Here is a 15,756-nt window from a genome sequence, read left to right on the forward strand (position 1 = left end):
GACTCTTGTAGAAAATGTTAGGCTTAAAGTTACTGGGGTGCACTGACATTTATGCAGTTACTGTTTGACCTAACATTGGTATTACATTCCAGACGACCAGGCAATGAAAGACAGAACTGGAACTAGTCTTAGTACACACTCACGAGCATTTATTTACAGAGAGACACATTACAAACATGCAATCCAAACCTATAAAATACCATTTCAGTCTGCTCTGTATTTAAGAGCACAGGTTAATCTTCAATTAATGTCCACCACCTAAACATATTAAAAACCCAATTAATACAGTTAAGTTAGTGTTCACGTTAAACCATGTGCATATCTGCATCCTCTGCTCCTGTGATTCTGACTTATTGCTTCTCTGTTAAACCATTGAAAAACAATTGTTCAGTTATTATAGCCTTGTTCTCTTCATAATTTCTCCCAAATCCACCTGTTTCCTTACCTTCTTCCCTCTTTAAAAGCCTCCTTAAAGCTCCTCTTCTCTCAGACTACCTTCAGTCGGTGTGTGTAAGCCTTTCTGTCCTCCTCCATTTCTTTCTCTCTTCAAATATCTGTGAATTAATTTGTTTGATATGAGTTGTGTCAGGGCATGCAGCTGTTACAAATAATAACGTTGACTATTAAATCATATCATATTCAGCTAAGTAGGTTTTGCATTTGATTGTATCCTTGCAAGATGCTGTTTCATTGCACCTGGTCATTTTGTATATGACATGACCTTGTAAAACATGTTTAGTCTGCATGGGCATTTTGCGGAATCGCATAGTTGCTTACCATTGCATTCCTTCTTTCAGCACTCTTATTTACCATTGATTTTGCCATCATGAAAACACTTTGTGCATTTGTACATGAATTAAACCTTTTACTCTTTCACTTCCTCCTTGAGCTTTGGTGCCCCCATATAGTGAAGAGGTTTTTGCTCCATCTCTCTTTATCACTTCATTGTTAAAGGAGGTCTTGAAGGTCAGTAGATAATTCCCCTAAGTCAGAAACTTTGGGTTCAAGTCCCACACCAGGATTGGTTGGCCACAGGAGGAGTGTTCATGGTTCAAATGGGTTGATAATCAGCCTGTTAATCCTTCCAACACTTCCCCACTGGTTCCCAAAAGGAACAAAGTGTGTGTGAAGATATGAAAAGAACAAACTTACCCGTTGCTTATTCCGCCTGCAAGGACAAAAATAGGAGGGGGGAATGTTTAAAAAAAGTTAAGAAATCATGAGAAAATGAAAGTAAAACACAAACTAGGTAAGAACAGGGAGACTGCGAACCTATTTATTTAAAGTATCTTGAAGTTCCAAGGTACAATACTTGAACTTATGTCTATGATTCACCCAAAGTGCTTAGCCTCCCACCTATGCAAATGTGGGGAAAGGACAAGTGAACATATCCAGCAATGAGGCACAGTGAACCATCGGGACATTAGATTAATTTCGGGTTATTGGCCCTCAGCCAGTTGTATTAGCTCAAACCTGGAAGTTGGACTCCAACTCATCCAGTCAATTGAAAGTTTGTAAGGGGGGGAAAAAAACTTCAAAATCTCTTCACCCTGCTTTGATAGTGGGGGAATTTGGAAGCTCTCCTCCATTGACAAAACCCTGAGACTCCTTCAAAGTATGATACAGAAAATTCTTGGAGGCACACTTAAGTTTGGCAAGTTTTAGTTGCAATTGTTTTCCAATCCTCCCTTCCAGTGAAGGGCACCATTTTGACTTGTAACTTTAGAGCTTTTTTTTTAGTTGATTGAACTTCAATATTTTGCATCCATAAAATTGAGCACTTAAAATTAAGTAATACATATAGTTGAAGACTATGAGAGTGAACTTTGTAGTTGACATGGACATGCCTTATCAACAGTTAATTTTTGTTTTAAGATTACAGGACCAATATGAAGGGCAAGGCTCATAATACAATGTTTAAATGTATAAAAGGCAAGACTTATTAAATTAGGAAGTTATAATTAGGTAATGTCATAGTTGGAGTTTTAAAGCCTAAGGGTACAGGAAAAAGAAAAACTTCGGAGATACCCAAAGTAATGACAAAATGATTAGTTAAAATGTTGAAGTGCATGGTACCAGAGGTATGTAAATTGGCAATAAGCTCACGGTGCTGAAAACTATGTGATCAAGGACTAATCAAGAATTTGCGAGTTAAAAGCAGGTTGATTAACTTGAGAAAATATTCCAGTATGGATAATAGAGTGGCAATTAGAGTAAGCAATCACTTTATTTTAGGAGACCGATGAACATGAGCAAATTCCGAAAAGGCACGATGAAATGGGAGAGATGCAAGCTTATGGCTTACAAGTACTTCAGGGGTTTTCAGCAATACCATCAGAACTAGTAGCAACCTTGGAATCCAGAGCCAGGACTTTGAGGATAAAGCTCTTTAGTCTCTGGTTGAGCTAGGGAGTGAGGTTGTATTTAATATGATCAAATTAAATTGATCTAATAAAATCACCAGAATTAACAATTTACCATGAAGACAGAGTTACATAGCAAGGATTATTTCTAGAAATTGAGAGTTTTTCTAAGGGACCAGACAGGCTTTTAAGTAAATTTGTTTTTAACTGGTTTAATAATGTTCTTAAACAAAGTAAAAGTTGATTTGGGATACTAAAGACTAATCAGAAGGCAAGCAAAGGCAGAATCCTTGTGAAATGGGAGTATAACTGGTATAAATGAAAGAATATGTAGTACCAGATAGCATAGAAGGGGGAAGAGTGAGATTTGATGTCTTTCATGCCAATTAGAATAATGTTAGCTCTTAAGCAGAAGGATCAAAAGAGTGAGAGTGCAGAAATGGGTAGCAGTAAATCCTTTAAAATTTTTCAAACCGAATGACAGTGCCCATTGTGCCGTTCATGCCAGTTCCATGAAAGAGCTATCTAATTAGTCCCACTCGCCTGTCCTTTCCCAACAGCATATTTTTTCCATTCAGCTATTTATATAATCCCTTTTGAAGGTTGTTATTGAATCTACTTCCTCTACCCTTTCAGATAGCATATTCCAGAAAGTGTAAATTTGTTTTCCCTCTTGCCATCTCTGGTACCTTTTTCGATTACCTTTTTAAATCTGTGTCCACTGGCTACCACCCCTTCTGCCCCTTCTGAAATAGTTTCTCCTTATTTCCTATCTTCCCTTGGCCAGCTCTGCCCTAAGATGAGCAATCCTAATTTCTCTTGTCTCTATGTAACTGAAGTCTTTATCACTGGCACCATTGTGGTAAATCTCTCCTGTACTCTCTCCAAGGCCTTGACATTTTTCCTAAAGTGTGGTGCAAATAACTGGCTGCAGTACTCCAGCTGGAGCTTAAACTGTGTTGTATAAAATGTACTATGATTCCTTACTTCAGTACTCTTGTGCCTATTTAGAAAGTCAATAATCCCGTATGCCTTTTAACAGCCTTCTCAACTTATCCTGTCACCTTCAAAGGCTGTGTACAAGGACCTTGGGGAGCCTATAGTTCCCTGTTGCTTTCTTCATGACAGCACCTCGGTCAATCAGAGACAACTTATCAACCAGTCAGCAACCTTTTCTCCTGTAGTATAAATTGTGATTGCTTGAAATTTGGCATTCTTGTGTTTGCCCTGATGAGTGCAAAATGAAAAGCTTTGGCAACATGTCTCTCTTCAGCAACATTTAGTTTATATTGTTTCTTCTCATTCTTACTAGAAAAATAAATCACTTCATGTCTTACTGTGTTACATTTCATCTTCCTTGCGTTTATCCATTCGGCAGTCTTTCTGTGCCCTCCTGAAGTATGTTACCATCCTCCACACAGTTCTCTTTGATGTCATAGTCATTGAAAGCATAGTTATGAACCAAATAGTTATGATCCAAATATTTATTACCATCAGTGGTGACTTTTATAAACACTGATAGTATAATACAAAATAGTTGTTTTATATTTACAAATAGGACATTTTTGTCTGATTTCTAGTATTTTTGAAGTATAACCCATACTGACACTATCCAAGACAAAGCAGCCTGCTTGATTGGTACCCCATCCACAATCATTCACTGTTCCCATCACCTATGCACAGTGGCAGCAGTGTGAACCATCTACAAGATGCACTGCAGGAACTCATCAAGTCTCCTTAGACAGCACCTTCCAAACCCACGACCTCTATCATCTAGAAGACAAGGGCAGCAGACACATGGGAACACCACCATCTGGAAGCTCCCGTCGAAGTCACTCACCATCCTGACTTAGAAAATTATCACTGTTTCTTCGCTGTCGCTGTGTCAAAATCCTGGAACTCCTCCCCTAACAGCACTGTGGATGTACCTACACAACAGGGACTGCAGCAGTTCAAGAAGGCAGCTCACCATCACCTTCTCAAGGGTAATTAAGGATGGACAATAAATGCTGGCCTAGCCAACGACACTCAAATGCTATACATGATTTTAAAAAACTTGATTACTTTGCAATTTTTCACGTGCATTTTAGAAACTTTACTTGTAGAATGCCGTATGATGTCCTGAGGATAAATGTTTTACATCAGATTAATTACTTTTGAAGTTCCCTCATTTTAGTGCTTCATGGTATTGTGAAGTTGAGCTTCTCACCTGGAAATTTACACATTTTCTAACTGGCTTTATTAAGAGTTAACCACGGAAGAAGAAACATGAAAACTTGGCTATTCTTTCTCTCAAAATTGTTTCTGAATGCTATAGAAAACACATTCCTGCAACTTATTAACTTAGGATCATAAATGTAGCATCTTGAATTTTTGAACTGCTGAGCTGGATTTTTTTCAACATAATATTTCCATAAAATTGGATTTAACATTTCAATCTCAACCCTAACAGCATAGAACTGAACTCAACAACAGTAATTTGAAGAGTTGACTAGTTAGTCAAAGGGATGGTCATTCTGTTCCTTCTCAAAAAATGTGGGCTGATATAAGAAGATCACTGTTGCAATATTTACAGGCCTAGGTGTTTCAATCACATAGCAGAAGGCTTATCTACAGTAAACATTGGTAGACTACTACACAGGGTAGGCATGTATTGTAACTGTGCTGATAAATCAGTGGACCAAACCCTAATCTTTTGGACTATGACAAGAGAGCATGGAACAGGATAAGTCTTGAGCTTCAGTTCTTTCCAGTTTTCTTTACATTTTTCTTTACTGATTTACAGGCAATGGTGGCATGTTACCCAGGCAATGGAACAGGATATGTTCGCCATGTTGATAACCCTAATGGAGATGGACGATGTGTCACATGTATATATTATCTGAATAAAAACTGGGACGCACAGGTACATAACATTCGTTATTTTCAGAAATATTGCTGAGATTTTTTTAAAAGGCAGCAGGTTGGAAATAACACAAATTTAATAGAGCTACAATAATAGAGAAATTCTGACGTGGGTTTTAGTTCATCTTATGAGAACTGTTACTTATATTTGTGATTAATTGTAAAAATAGACTTGGCAGGTAACAGGCAAGTGATGCATGCCTCATATGAGAACCAAATAACTTGAATTGTAATAATTCCTCTTGATCAATTCACCATACGTTTTATGGACTGATTCATGGTTAATAAAAGCGATTCTGAAATATGGCACTGCAGGTATTTTAAACTCAACCAATTGCACAAAGGGATGTTTCAACCACTGCACGCAACACTAAAACAATCATGCATGTGCAGAAATCTTGCATGCAGTTAATTCAAAAGTTATATTTTCTATTTTTATTATGTTGAAGCCCTGAAGCTTTCCTAATATTAGGAGAACATATGTACAGGGCTGGAGTATGATGAACTACATGTTGACCTGTGTGGGCAATCTGGGAACATGAATTAACATGGAGAAATCAACAAGGGAAATAGAAGAGTTCCTTTTGCCACATGGATAAGTATGTGACTATAATTTCAGGTTAGGGTGATGAAGAGAATAATATAGACGCAGATAGAAAGTAAGTTATCGAAAAGTGAGTTTTCAAGAGGTGCGAGATGGTATGCTATAGATCTATGTAGCAGCACAGAATTCAGGGAGCATAGACCTGCCCAAAAAAGGTTCAACAGTTTGAAAAATAAATATCGACAAATATTTGGTATTGTAAAAGCAGATCTGACATGCTCACATCTTGCATGCATGGAAAAATCTGTATAATTGAAGATATTATTAGACATGAGAAAAACAATGCTCTGTATGTGATTCATAAAGTGTGATCTTAGTTGGTGATTCTAGAGAATAAAACAGGATGAAGTACATAAAAGCACATGACTCTTCCCTTGTCCAGTCTCTTCCCACCTACATCCGTGATTCCTCTGATGCCCTACGTCATATCAACAATTTCCATTCCTTGGCTCTAACTACCGCCTGTTCACCATGGCCGTCCAATCCCTCTACACCTCCATTCCCCACCAGAATGGTCTGAGGGCTCTCCGCTTCTTCCTTGAACAAAAACTGGAATAATCCCCATCCACCACCAATCTCCTCCATCTAACTGAACTAGTTCTCTTACTGAACAATTCACCCACAGCTACCTCGATGCAGCTCTTCACACCCTGCTTCCTGTAAGGACTCTATTCCATTCTTTCAGTTCCTTTGCCTCCGTTGCATCTGTTCTGATGATGCCATTTTACAAAACAGTGCTTCTGACATGTCTTCCTACTTCGTTAACTGAGGTTTCTCACCCACTGTGGTTAACAGGGCCCTCAACTGTGTCCAACCCATCCCTTGCGCCTCTCCCCTTATACCTTCCTCTCCCTCCCAGATCTGTGATAGGGGTCCCCTTGTCCTCACTTTTTACCCCACTAGCTTCCGCATTCAAAGGATTATCCTCTGCCATTTCTGCCAACTCCAGCATGATGCCACTACCAAACACATTTTCCCCTCCCTCCGTCAGCATTCCATAGGGAACGTTCCCTCCGGGACATCCTGGTCCACTCCTCCATCACCCCCAACACCTCATCCCCTTTCCACGGCACCTTCCCATGCAATCGCAGAAGGTGCAACACCTGTCCCTTCACCTTCTCCTTCCTCACCATCCAAGGGCCCAAACACTCCTTTCAGGTGAAGCAACGCTTCAGACTGGATGACTGCCTTGCAGAACACCTTCGCTCGGTCCGCAAGCATGACCCAGACCTTCCTGTTGCTTGCCATTTCAACACACCTTGTTGATCCCATGCCCACATATCTGCCCTTGGCCTGCTGCAGTGTTCCAGTGAAGCCCAATGCAAATTGGGGGAACAGCACCTCATCTTCCGATTAGGCAGTTTACAGCCTTCTGGACTTAACAACTTCATACCATGACCTTGCTCCTTTATCTACACCCCATGAACTCTCTTTTATCTGCACCCCTTTTTTATGCCTTTTTTTCAAAGTTCATTTTTATTTTTTATCCACTTATTTTTATTTTTCATTTTTATTTTCATTCATTTATTCATTGTTTTATCCCCCCCTTCTTATCCCATTTTCAACCCCCCTTTTTCCCCACCCCACCCCCACAAGGGTCACCTGTTACTTGTTCATGCTTTTCTTTTCAGAGTGCTTACCCTTGTCCTGCTATTATCACATTCTGCTTTCTACCCTTAATGCCTCTATCTCCACCTTTTTTTTTAGCCCTTAGCACCACCATTAACACTCCCTTTTTCTTTTTGTTCGTGACACCTTTGTCAATCTCTCCTTTTCCCCCACCTATTGCTGGCCTTCTATCCAGCTTCACCTGTTCCTCGCGACCACCCCCCTGCCCACAAAAAGTATAAATTTCATCGCGTTTCTACTTTAGCTCTGAAGAAGCGTCATCCGGACTCGAAATGTCAACTCTGTTTCTCTCTCCACAGATGCTGTCAGACCTGCTGAGTTTTTCCAGCATTTTCTGTTTCTGTTTGGGATGGAGTACATTATGTCAGGGAGCTAAGACCTCATATATTATTCTGGCCAACCTATAAAATTATTTTATAATAAAGAATAAAGAACCGGACAAAGACCAAAATGACTGAAGCCAGGGCTGGCAATGACCCACACAAAAGGAATTTCTGGCCTTCAGAAACAGCAGCAATCTCATTATCTCTAAAGAGGCATTAATGCCCCTTGTGACGGCTGAGATCGAATCCTAAGGAGTTGTACAAAGACCATTTATGTTTCTAAGGTCAGGCTCTGGCCAGTGGAGATGATCGTCTGCGAGGACGAAGGACCCTGAAACCTCTGTTGAACTTATTAATGGATGAAACATTAACCGTCTCAAGAATCCAGGTAAGGAATATACATCCTTTGTTCAAACCAAAGTAGGGAAATGGGAGTTATGTCAGAGCCCAAACCAGCCCACCAACCCCCACAACTCCCCCTGAACCTGTAATATTGCCTTGTGGAGCTGAAAGAGGCAGTCTGCCATCTTCCATCAACCAAACAGCAGCAGAACCAGAGCTCTGTCCAAGTTTAAATTGCCTGGCCCTCACCTACACTTTCTACGTGAACTTTGAACTTCTGTACCAGTGCCTATAAAACTAATTCATCCGCATGGGCCCATCTTATTGTGGATTTCATTTCTACTGGCAAAGTGTATTATCCAGCATCAGTCTTCAGCTGGCTGACTCTGAAAGAATACACCATTTGACTTTGATTCTAGATTCACATGAAAAGATAATTCTTATTTTGTCTGTGGTGGTCTTTGCCCTGTACCTCTTTCTTTCCGTTATCCCTTTCTTATTGTATGATTGTACCAGGGTTTAAGTAGCAACACCTCCCCCTTACTGCATTTTGAGTGTGTATAACCCTCTGATTTTACCCTATCTATTAACAGAGAATTGGATCACTCCAAAACTGAGTGGCTGAGGAAAATGCGCCACCACTAATAAAGGGGGAAATCAAAAATCAAAAGCACCTTTCTGATAACGGATGGGTGGTGAGAGGAGAAATCAGGGCTGTTTTAAATTGAACCCCCTCCTGTCCATTACAGAAATTGGGAGCTCAAGTCTGGGAAATTTGCCATTCCTATGAGTATTGGGAAGATAGGCTTAGATATGAAAGGCCCACTACCCAGAAAGTAAAACACAAAAGAGGGTATGAGGAGTCCCCCTGCAGCCTGAAAGGAGAATGCTTGGAGGCTGTTGTGCTCTCATTGCAACAAAATAGGCCATTCCAGACCTGAATGCTGGAAATTGCGTGGCAAGCCAGATGGCCTAGTAGACTTTACAAGAGTAGTCTCCCTAAGAACGTCCTAATGGGTAGTGCAGCAAAGTAGGCAGAGATTCTCACTACAGAAACCTACAATGCCATGCCCTCCAAAGGGTGTGTGTTAGAGCTGGACAAACTCCTAGAGAGCTTCCAGAGTTTTATCCTTTCAGGAACAGTGTCCTCCTATCTGTCCAAAAATGTGAGCAGGTCTGTGCTCGGGCACTGTGGCTAATCAGTCCTTAATGTTGGAAGGAAGCTTAGAGTCCTCCCTGAAAGCCAAAGCACTGATCAGTGGAATGGGTGGACGATCTGTGTTTGCACTCCTCCATAATGTCCATCTAGAGTATGACCTTGATTCAGGCCCTGTTACAGTAGCGATTGTCCCTAAACCATCAGCAGGAATCAATTTCCTCCTTGGAAATGATTTGGCTGGCAGGAAGGTATCCAGCGAAAGAAAAAAGGCCAATGTCAACTAACAGAAATCTGCAGAATCCCCTAAAGAGGCCAAAGTCCCTTTAAAACACCCCACTCTCCTGACCCTCAGCCTACACACTGTCCCTATGTCTGAACAGTTGAACCCCCAGATTACTAGAGTGGACAGGCAGGAGCTAAGCTGGACAAGAGCAGCTTGGCCCTATGATCTCAGGGTCTGGTACCCACAGAGTCAGAAACCCTGCACTCCCATGCGAACGCCCAGAGCAGCTTGACCATCACTTGTCCCCTGAGTGCTAGCCACCCAGTAAAACCCCCAGACCCTTTTCAGGATACTTAATCAGGAGGTAGGAATGCTTTATCCCCAACAGAGGGAATTCAGCACTCTAGCACTGAATAGACTTTCCCCATACAGATGAATCTCAAATCCTCCCAAGTCACCTAAACCTTCCAAAATCCCAGGACCAGCGATGCCCTTCCAGACGCCCTGTCCCAGCTTTAAACCTCAAAATGAAAATGCAGCAGGGAACTGCCGTTGCCCTGCTAGCTGTATGTCTAATTTGTCAGTGTTAACGAGAGAATGCATGTATACTTCTTCACTTACTATTCTTTCTTCCTTAAAATCACACACACAAATAAATTGAATTTATTCCCCCCCCCCCACCCCCCCACCACCCCTTCTCCCCCCTCACCCCCGAGGTGCCAAGGGGTGTCAGGGGGCTTAGACCTCACTCTATATTTTTATGAAAATATAAGAGATCATCCTGGCTAATCTATATTATTTTTTAAAAACTTGACAAAAGCTAAAATAACTGAAGCCAGGCTCCTTCTCAAGCTATGATTCACGCAAAAGGAATTTCTGGCCTTCCAGAAACAACAACAATGCCGTTATCTCTGAAGAGATGCTATTGCCCCTTGTGACTGCCGAGATCAGACCCAAGGATTTGTACAAAGACCATTTACATTTCTAAGGCCAGGCTCTGGCCAATGGAGATGATCGTCTGCGAGGACAAAGGACCCTGAAACCTCTGTTGAATTTATTAACGGATGAAACATTAACCTTCTCAAGAATACAGACAAGGATTGTACACTTTGTCCAAACCAAGGTAGAGAAATAGGTGTTTTGTCACATGACCTCCACATCTACCCCCCCCCCCCAACACCCCTCCCATGCTGCCAGAACATGTAATATTGCTTTATGGAGCTGAACGAGGCAGCCTTCCATTAACCAAACAGCAGCAGAACCAGAGCTCTGTTCAGTTTTAAATTGCCTCACCCTCATCTACACTGTTTCTACGAGGACTCTGTACCAGTGCCTGCAGACTAATGCATCCCTACGGGCTCATCTCATCGTGGAAATCATTTCTACTGGAATAGTGAATTATTCAGGATCAGCCTTCAGCCAGCCAACTCTGAAAGAATACAGCATTGGACTTAACGTCAAAGACACTGTACATTTTACAGGGTGGACAAATTAATATATATAGAATTGAATGGGGGCCGCTGCAAAATTTTGAGTTGGAGATTACGTGAGAAGGAATGAGAAATTAGGCTAGAGGTGTAGGCAAAAAAGATTGGGTGCAGAAAATGCATTTAACCTTAAGGAGGATTATTCTCTGTTCGGAGGCCAAATTGTATTGTTGATGTACAACACAATCATGGCATCACAATTACTTTATTCATTTATGGGATGTGGGCATCGCTGGTTAGGCCAGCATTTATTGCCCATCCCTAATTGCCTTTGAGAAGGTGGTGGTGAGCTGCCTTCTTGAACAGCTGCAGCCTCTGTGGCGTAGGTACACCCACAGTGATGTTAGGAAGAGAGTTCCAGGATTTTGACCCAGTGACAGTGAAGGAATAGTGATATATTTCCAAGTCAGAATGGTGTGTGGCTTGGAGGGGAGCTTCCAGGTGGTGGTGTTCCCATCTATCTGCTGCCCTTGTCCTCCTAGATGCTAGCGGTCGTGGGTTTGGAAGGTATTGCTGAAGTTGGTGAGTTGTGAAGCTTAAAGTGCTAATTGAAACTTGGATGGGATGCTGGGGTGGCTGGAGGTGAGAAAGTCAAAATGGATATGCTGTAAATAACTAAAATAATTAAATCTACTTTTTTGGCTCATTAACTCTACCTTGTAGATTTATCATTTCCATCATTAATCCTCTGACTTGTAAAACTGGATAGTCAGGGCTGCAATTGCATTTATAAAATTAAATGGCCCCTCCTCCTCAGATATGGTAAGGTATTAGTTGATTTTTTTTTCCCCCTGGGCTTGCACTTCTCTTAGCTCTTCTCAGCATTGGTACTCTGTTTTCAAATTGCAGTTTGTTTTCTGTATTAAGAATGCCAGTTGATGCTTCCTTTGATGGCATTTTTGCAGTTGAAATGCAACTGTAATTACCTTTCAGATGACATCAACTGTGAAAGCTGCCAATCCTGTCACTCTGCTTTTCCAGCCTGATAGCTACCAAAGGTACTTGTGCCGTCTTCATATTACTAACGTAATGTTTATTGATTGTTCTGAATTGAGTTTATTATGTACATTTGAAACAATTTTTCTGGAGAAAAGAATAGTGTCTTGGAATTGCCACATGCTTATCTTGAACCCTGTTACCATTTGAAGCAAGGAGCAGTTCAGGTCAGACTAAAGAGGAGATTGGAAGGAGATTGGCATTGGAAGCAATTCCGAGATGGTTCACTAGGTAGATTCCTGGGATTGAAGCAATTGTCTTATGGGGAAAAGTTGAGCAGGTTGGACTTATACTCATTGGAGTTTAGAAGAATGAGAGGTGATCTTTATTAAAACATACAAGATCCGGTGGGGTCTTGACAGGGTAGATGCTGACAGGATGTTTCTCCGTGTGGGGGAATCTAGAACTTGGGGCACAGTTTAAAAATAAGGGGTCTCACATTTAAGATGAAGGTGAGGAAGAATTTCTTCATGAGAATTGTTAGTCTTTGGAATTCTCTTCCACAGAAAGCAGTGGAAATTAGGTCATTGAATATATTCAGTTATAATAAACTGCTACAAAGTCACGAAAAAGGAGTGAAATCGGACATCGACCTAGGCACCGGAAACAACAACGGCAATTGCAGCCCTGTCAACCCTGCAGAGTCCTTCTTACTAACACCTGGGGGCTAGTGCCAAAATTGGGAGAGCTGTCTCACAAGCTAGTCAAGCAACAGCCTGACATAGTCATCCTCACAGAATCATACTTTACAGATAATGTCCCAGACTCCTCCAACACCATCCCTGGTTATGTCCTGTCCCACCGGCAGGACAGAACCCAGCAGAGGTGGCGGCACAGTGGTATACAGTCGTGGAGGGAGTTGCCCTGGGAGTCCTGAACATTGACTCCAGATCCCATGATGTCTCATGGCATCAGATCAAACATGGGCAAGAAAACCTCCTGCTGATTACCACGTACCGTCCTCCTTCAGCGATAAATCAGTGCTCCTCCATGTTGAACACCACTTGGAGGAAGCACTGAGGGTGGCAAGAGCACAGAATGGATGCTGGGGGTGGGGGGGGGCTCTTCACCGTCCATCACCAAGAGTAGCTCGGTAGCACCACTACGGAATGAGCTGGCAGAGTCCTAAAGGACATAGCTGCTAGACTGGATCTGTGGCAGGTGGTGAGGGAACCAACAATAAGGAGAAACATACTTGATCTCATCCTCACCAACCTGCCTGCTCTGTCCATGACAGTATCAGTAGGAGTGACCACCGCACAGAAATTGTGGAGATGAAGTCCCACCTTCACATTGAGGATACCCCCCATCGTGTTGTGTGGCACCACCACTATGCTAAGTGGGATAGATTTTGAGCAGATCTAGCAACTTAAGGCTGGGCATCCATGAGGCACTGTTGGCCATCAGCAGCAGCATAATTGTACTGAAACACAATCTGTAACCTTATGACCCAGCATATCCCCCACTCTACCATTACAATCAAGCCAGGGCATCAACCCTCGTTCAATAAAGAATGCAGGAGAACATGCCAGGAGCAGCACCAGGCATACCTAAAATGAGCTGTCAACCTGGTGGAGCTATAACACAGGACTACTTGCGTGCCAAACAGCATAAGCAGTGCAAGTGATGGAGCTAAGCGATCCCACAACCAACGGATCAGATCTAAGCTCTGCAGTCTTGCTACATCCAATTGTGAATTGTCATGGACAAATATCCCCATCCTCAATGATGGAGGAGCCCAGCACCTCAGTGCAAGAGATAGGGCTGAAGCATTTGCTACAACTTTCAGCCAGAAGTGCTGAGTAGATAATCCATCTCGGCCTCCCCCGGAGGTCCCCAACATAACAGATGGCAGTCTTCAGCCAATTCCATTCACTCCAAGTGATATCAAGAAACGGCTGAAGACACTGGATACTGCAGAGGCTATGGACCCTGACAATATTCAGGCAATAGTACTGAAGATTTGTGCCCCAGAACTTGCTGTGCCCCTAGCCAAGCTGTTCCAGTACAGCAACACCACTGGCATCTACCCAGCCTTGCGGAAAATATGTCCCATATACAAAGAGCGGGACAAATCCAACCCGGCCAATTATCGCCCCATCAGTCTACTTCTGGTCATCAGTAAAGTAATGGAAGGAATCATCAGTAGTGCTGTCAAGTGGCACTTGTTTAACAATAACCTACTCATTGATGCCCAGTTTGGCTTCTGCCAGGGCCACTCAGCTCCTGATCTCATTACAGCCTTGGTTCAAACATGGACAAAAGATCTGAATTCCCAAGGTGAGGTGAGAGTGACTGCCCTTGACATCAAGGCAGCATTTGACTCGGTGTGGCGTCAAGGAACCCTAGCAAAACTGGAGTCAATGGGAATCGGGGAAAACTCTCTACTGGTTGGAGCCATACCTAGCACAAAGGAAAACGGTTGTGGTTGTTGGAGGTCAGTCATCTCAGCTCCAGGACATCACGGCAGGAGTTCCTCAAGATAGTGTCATAGGCCCAACCATCTTCAGCTGCTTCATCAATGACCTTCCTTCCATCATAAGGTCAGAAGTGGGGAGTTCGCTGATAATTGCACTGTATTCAGCACCATTCGTGACTCCTCAGATACTGAAGCAGTCCATGTCCAAATGCAGCAAGACCTGGACAATATCCAGGCTTGGCTGACAAGTGGCAAGTAACATTCGTGCCACATTCAGGCATTGACCATCCCCAACAAGAGAGAATCCAACCAATGCCCCTTGATGTTCAATGGCATTACCATCACTGAATCCCCTACTATCAACACCTTGGGGTTACCATTGACCAGAAACTGAACTGGACTAGCCGTATAAATACTGTGGTGACAAGAGCAGGAATTGTGCTATGAGTAACTCACCTCCTGACTCCCCAAAGCCTGTCCACCATCTACAAGGCACAAGTCAGGAGTGTGATGGAATACTCCCCACTTGCCTGGATAAGTGCAGCTTCCACAACACTGAAGAAGCTGAACACCGTCCAGGACAAAAAAGTTTGCTTAACTGGCACCACATCCACAAACATTCACTTCCTCCACCACCGACGCACAGTAGCAGTGTGTACCATCTACAAGACGCACTGCAGGAATTCACCAAGGTTCCTTACTCAGCACCTTCCAAACCCATGACCACTATCATCTAGAAAGGACAAGGGCAGCAGATAGATGGGAACACCACCCCTGGAAGTTCCCTTCGAAGTTGCTCACCATTCTGACCTTGGAAATATATCGCCGTTCCTTCATTGTCGCTGGTCAAAATCCTGGAACTCCCTTCCTAACAGCACTGTGGGTGTACCTACACCACATGGACTGCAGTGGTTCAAGAAGGTAGCTCACCAGCACCTTCTCAAGGGCACTAAGGATGAGCAATAAATGCTGACCCAGCCAATGAAGCCCACCTTTCGTGAATGAATAAAAAAAGTGTTGAATAAATCCATTATATAAAACTGCTTGCAATGTCTGGTAGTTCAGTTTTTCAGTGGGTCTTGGGGGTCATCTTGCATAGTATATTTGTTGTAAAAATATTTGGCTTTACACAGCTGTAATATGTGCAGAGATCTATGCTAGGCACTCCTCCAAGATCCACCATCATGACTTATCTGCAAAAGGTAAACGCCTTGAATCAATGAGTGTGCTCTTAAAATTGTGTTATTTTATCTTGTTTTCTATTTTGAAGAGAAGCTTTTCTCATGATATGTGAAGGACAATTTTCC

At 42.5% G+C, this 15,756-nt stretch overlaps 1 protein-coding gene across 12 annotated transcripts in view; it reads left to right on the top strand.

Moving 5' to 3' along the window:
* egln1a (egl-9 family hypoxia-inducible factor 1a) overlaps positions 1-15,756 on the top strand; it is a 99,785-nt gene that overhangs the window by 42,580 nt on the left and 41,449 nt on the right. For 2 of the 12 annotated variants that reach the window (XR_005943109.1, XM_041188631.1), the window contains exons 2-4: positions 5,149-5,268; positions 8,113-8,211; positions 11,968-12,032. The exons of 1 other annotated variant lie outside the window; for it this stretch is intronic. Coding sequence is in view for 4 of the 11 variants with exons in the window: in XM_041188631.1 (XP_041044565.1) it covers positions 5,149-5,268; positions 8,113-8,211; positions 11,968-12,032 (284 nt within the window). In the remaining 7 variants the exon portion in view is untranslated. 9 more of the 12 variants (XR_005943112.1, XR_005943113.1, XR_005943107.1 and 6 more) reach the window with 6 other exon arrangements.

Source organism: Carcharodon carcharias, chromosome 5, assembly GCF_017639515.1.
Source record: "Carcharodon carcharias isolate sCarCar2 chromosome 5, sCarCar2.pri, whole genome shotgun sequence".
Classification (NCBI taxonomy): Eukaryota; Metazoa; Chordata; class Chondrichthyes; order Lamniformes; family Lamnidae; genus Carcharodon; species Carcharodon carcharias.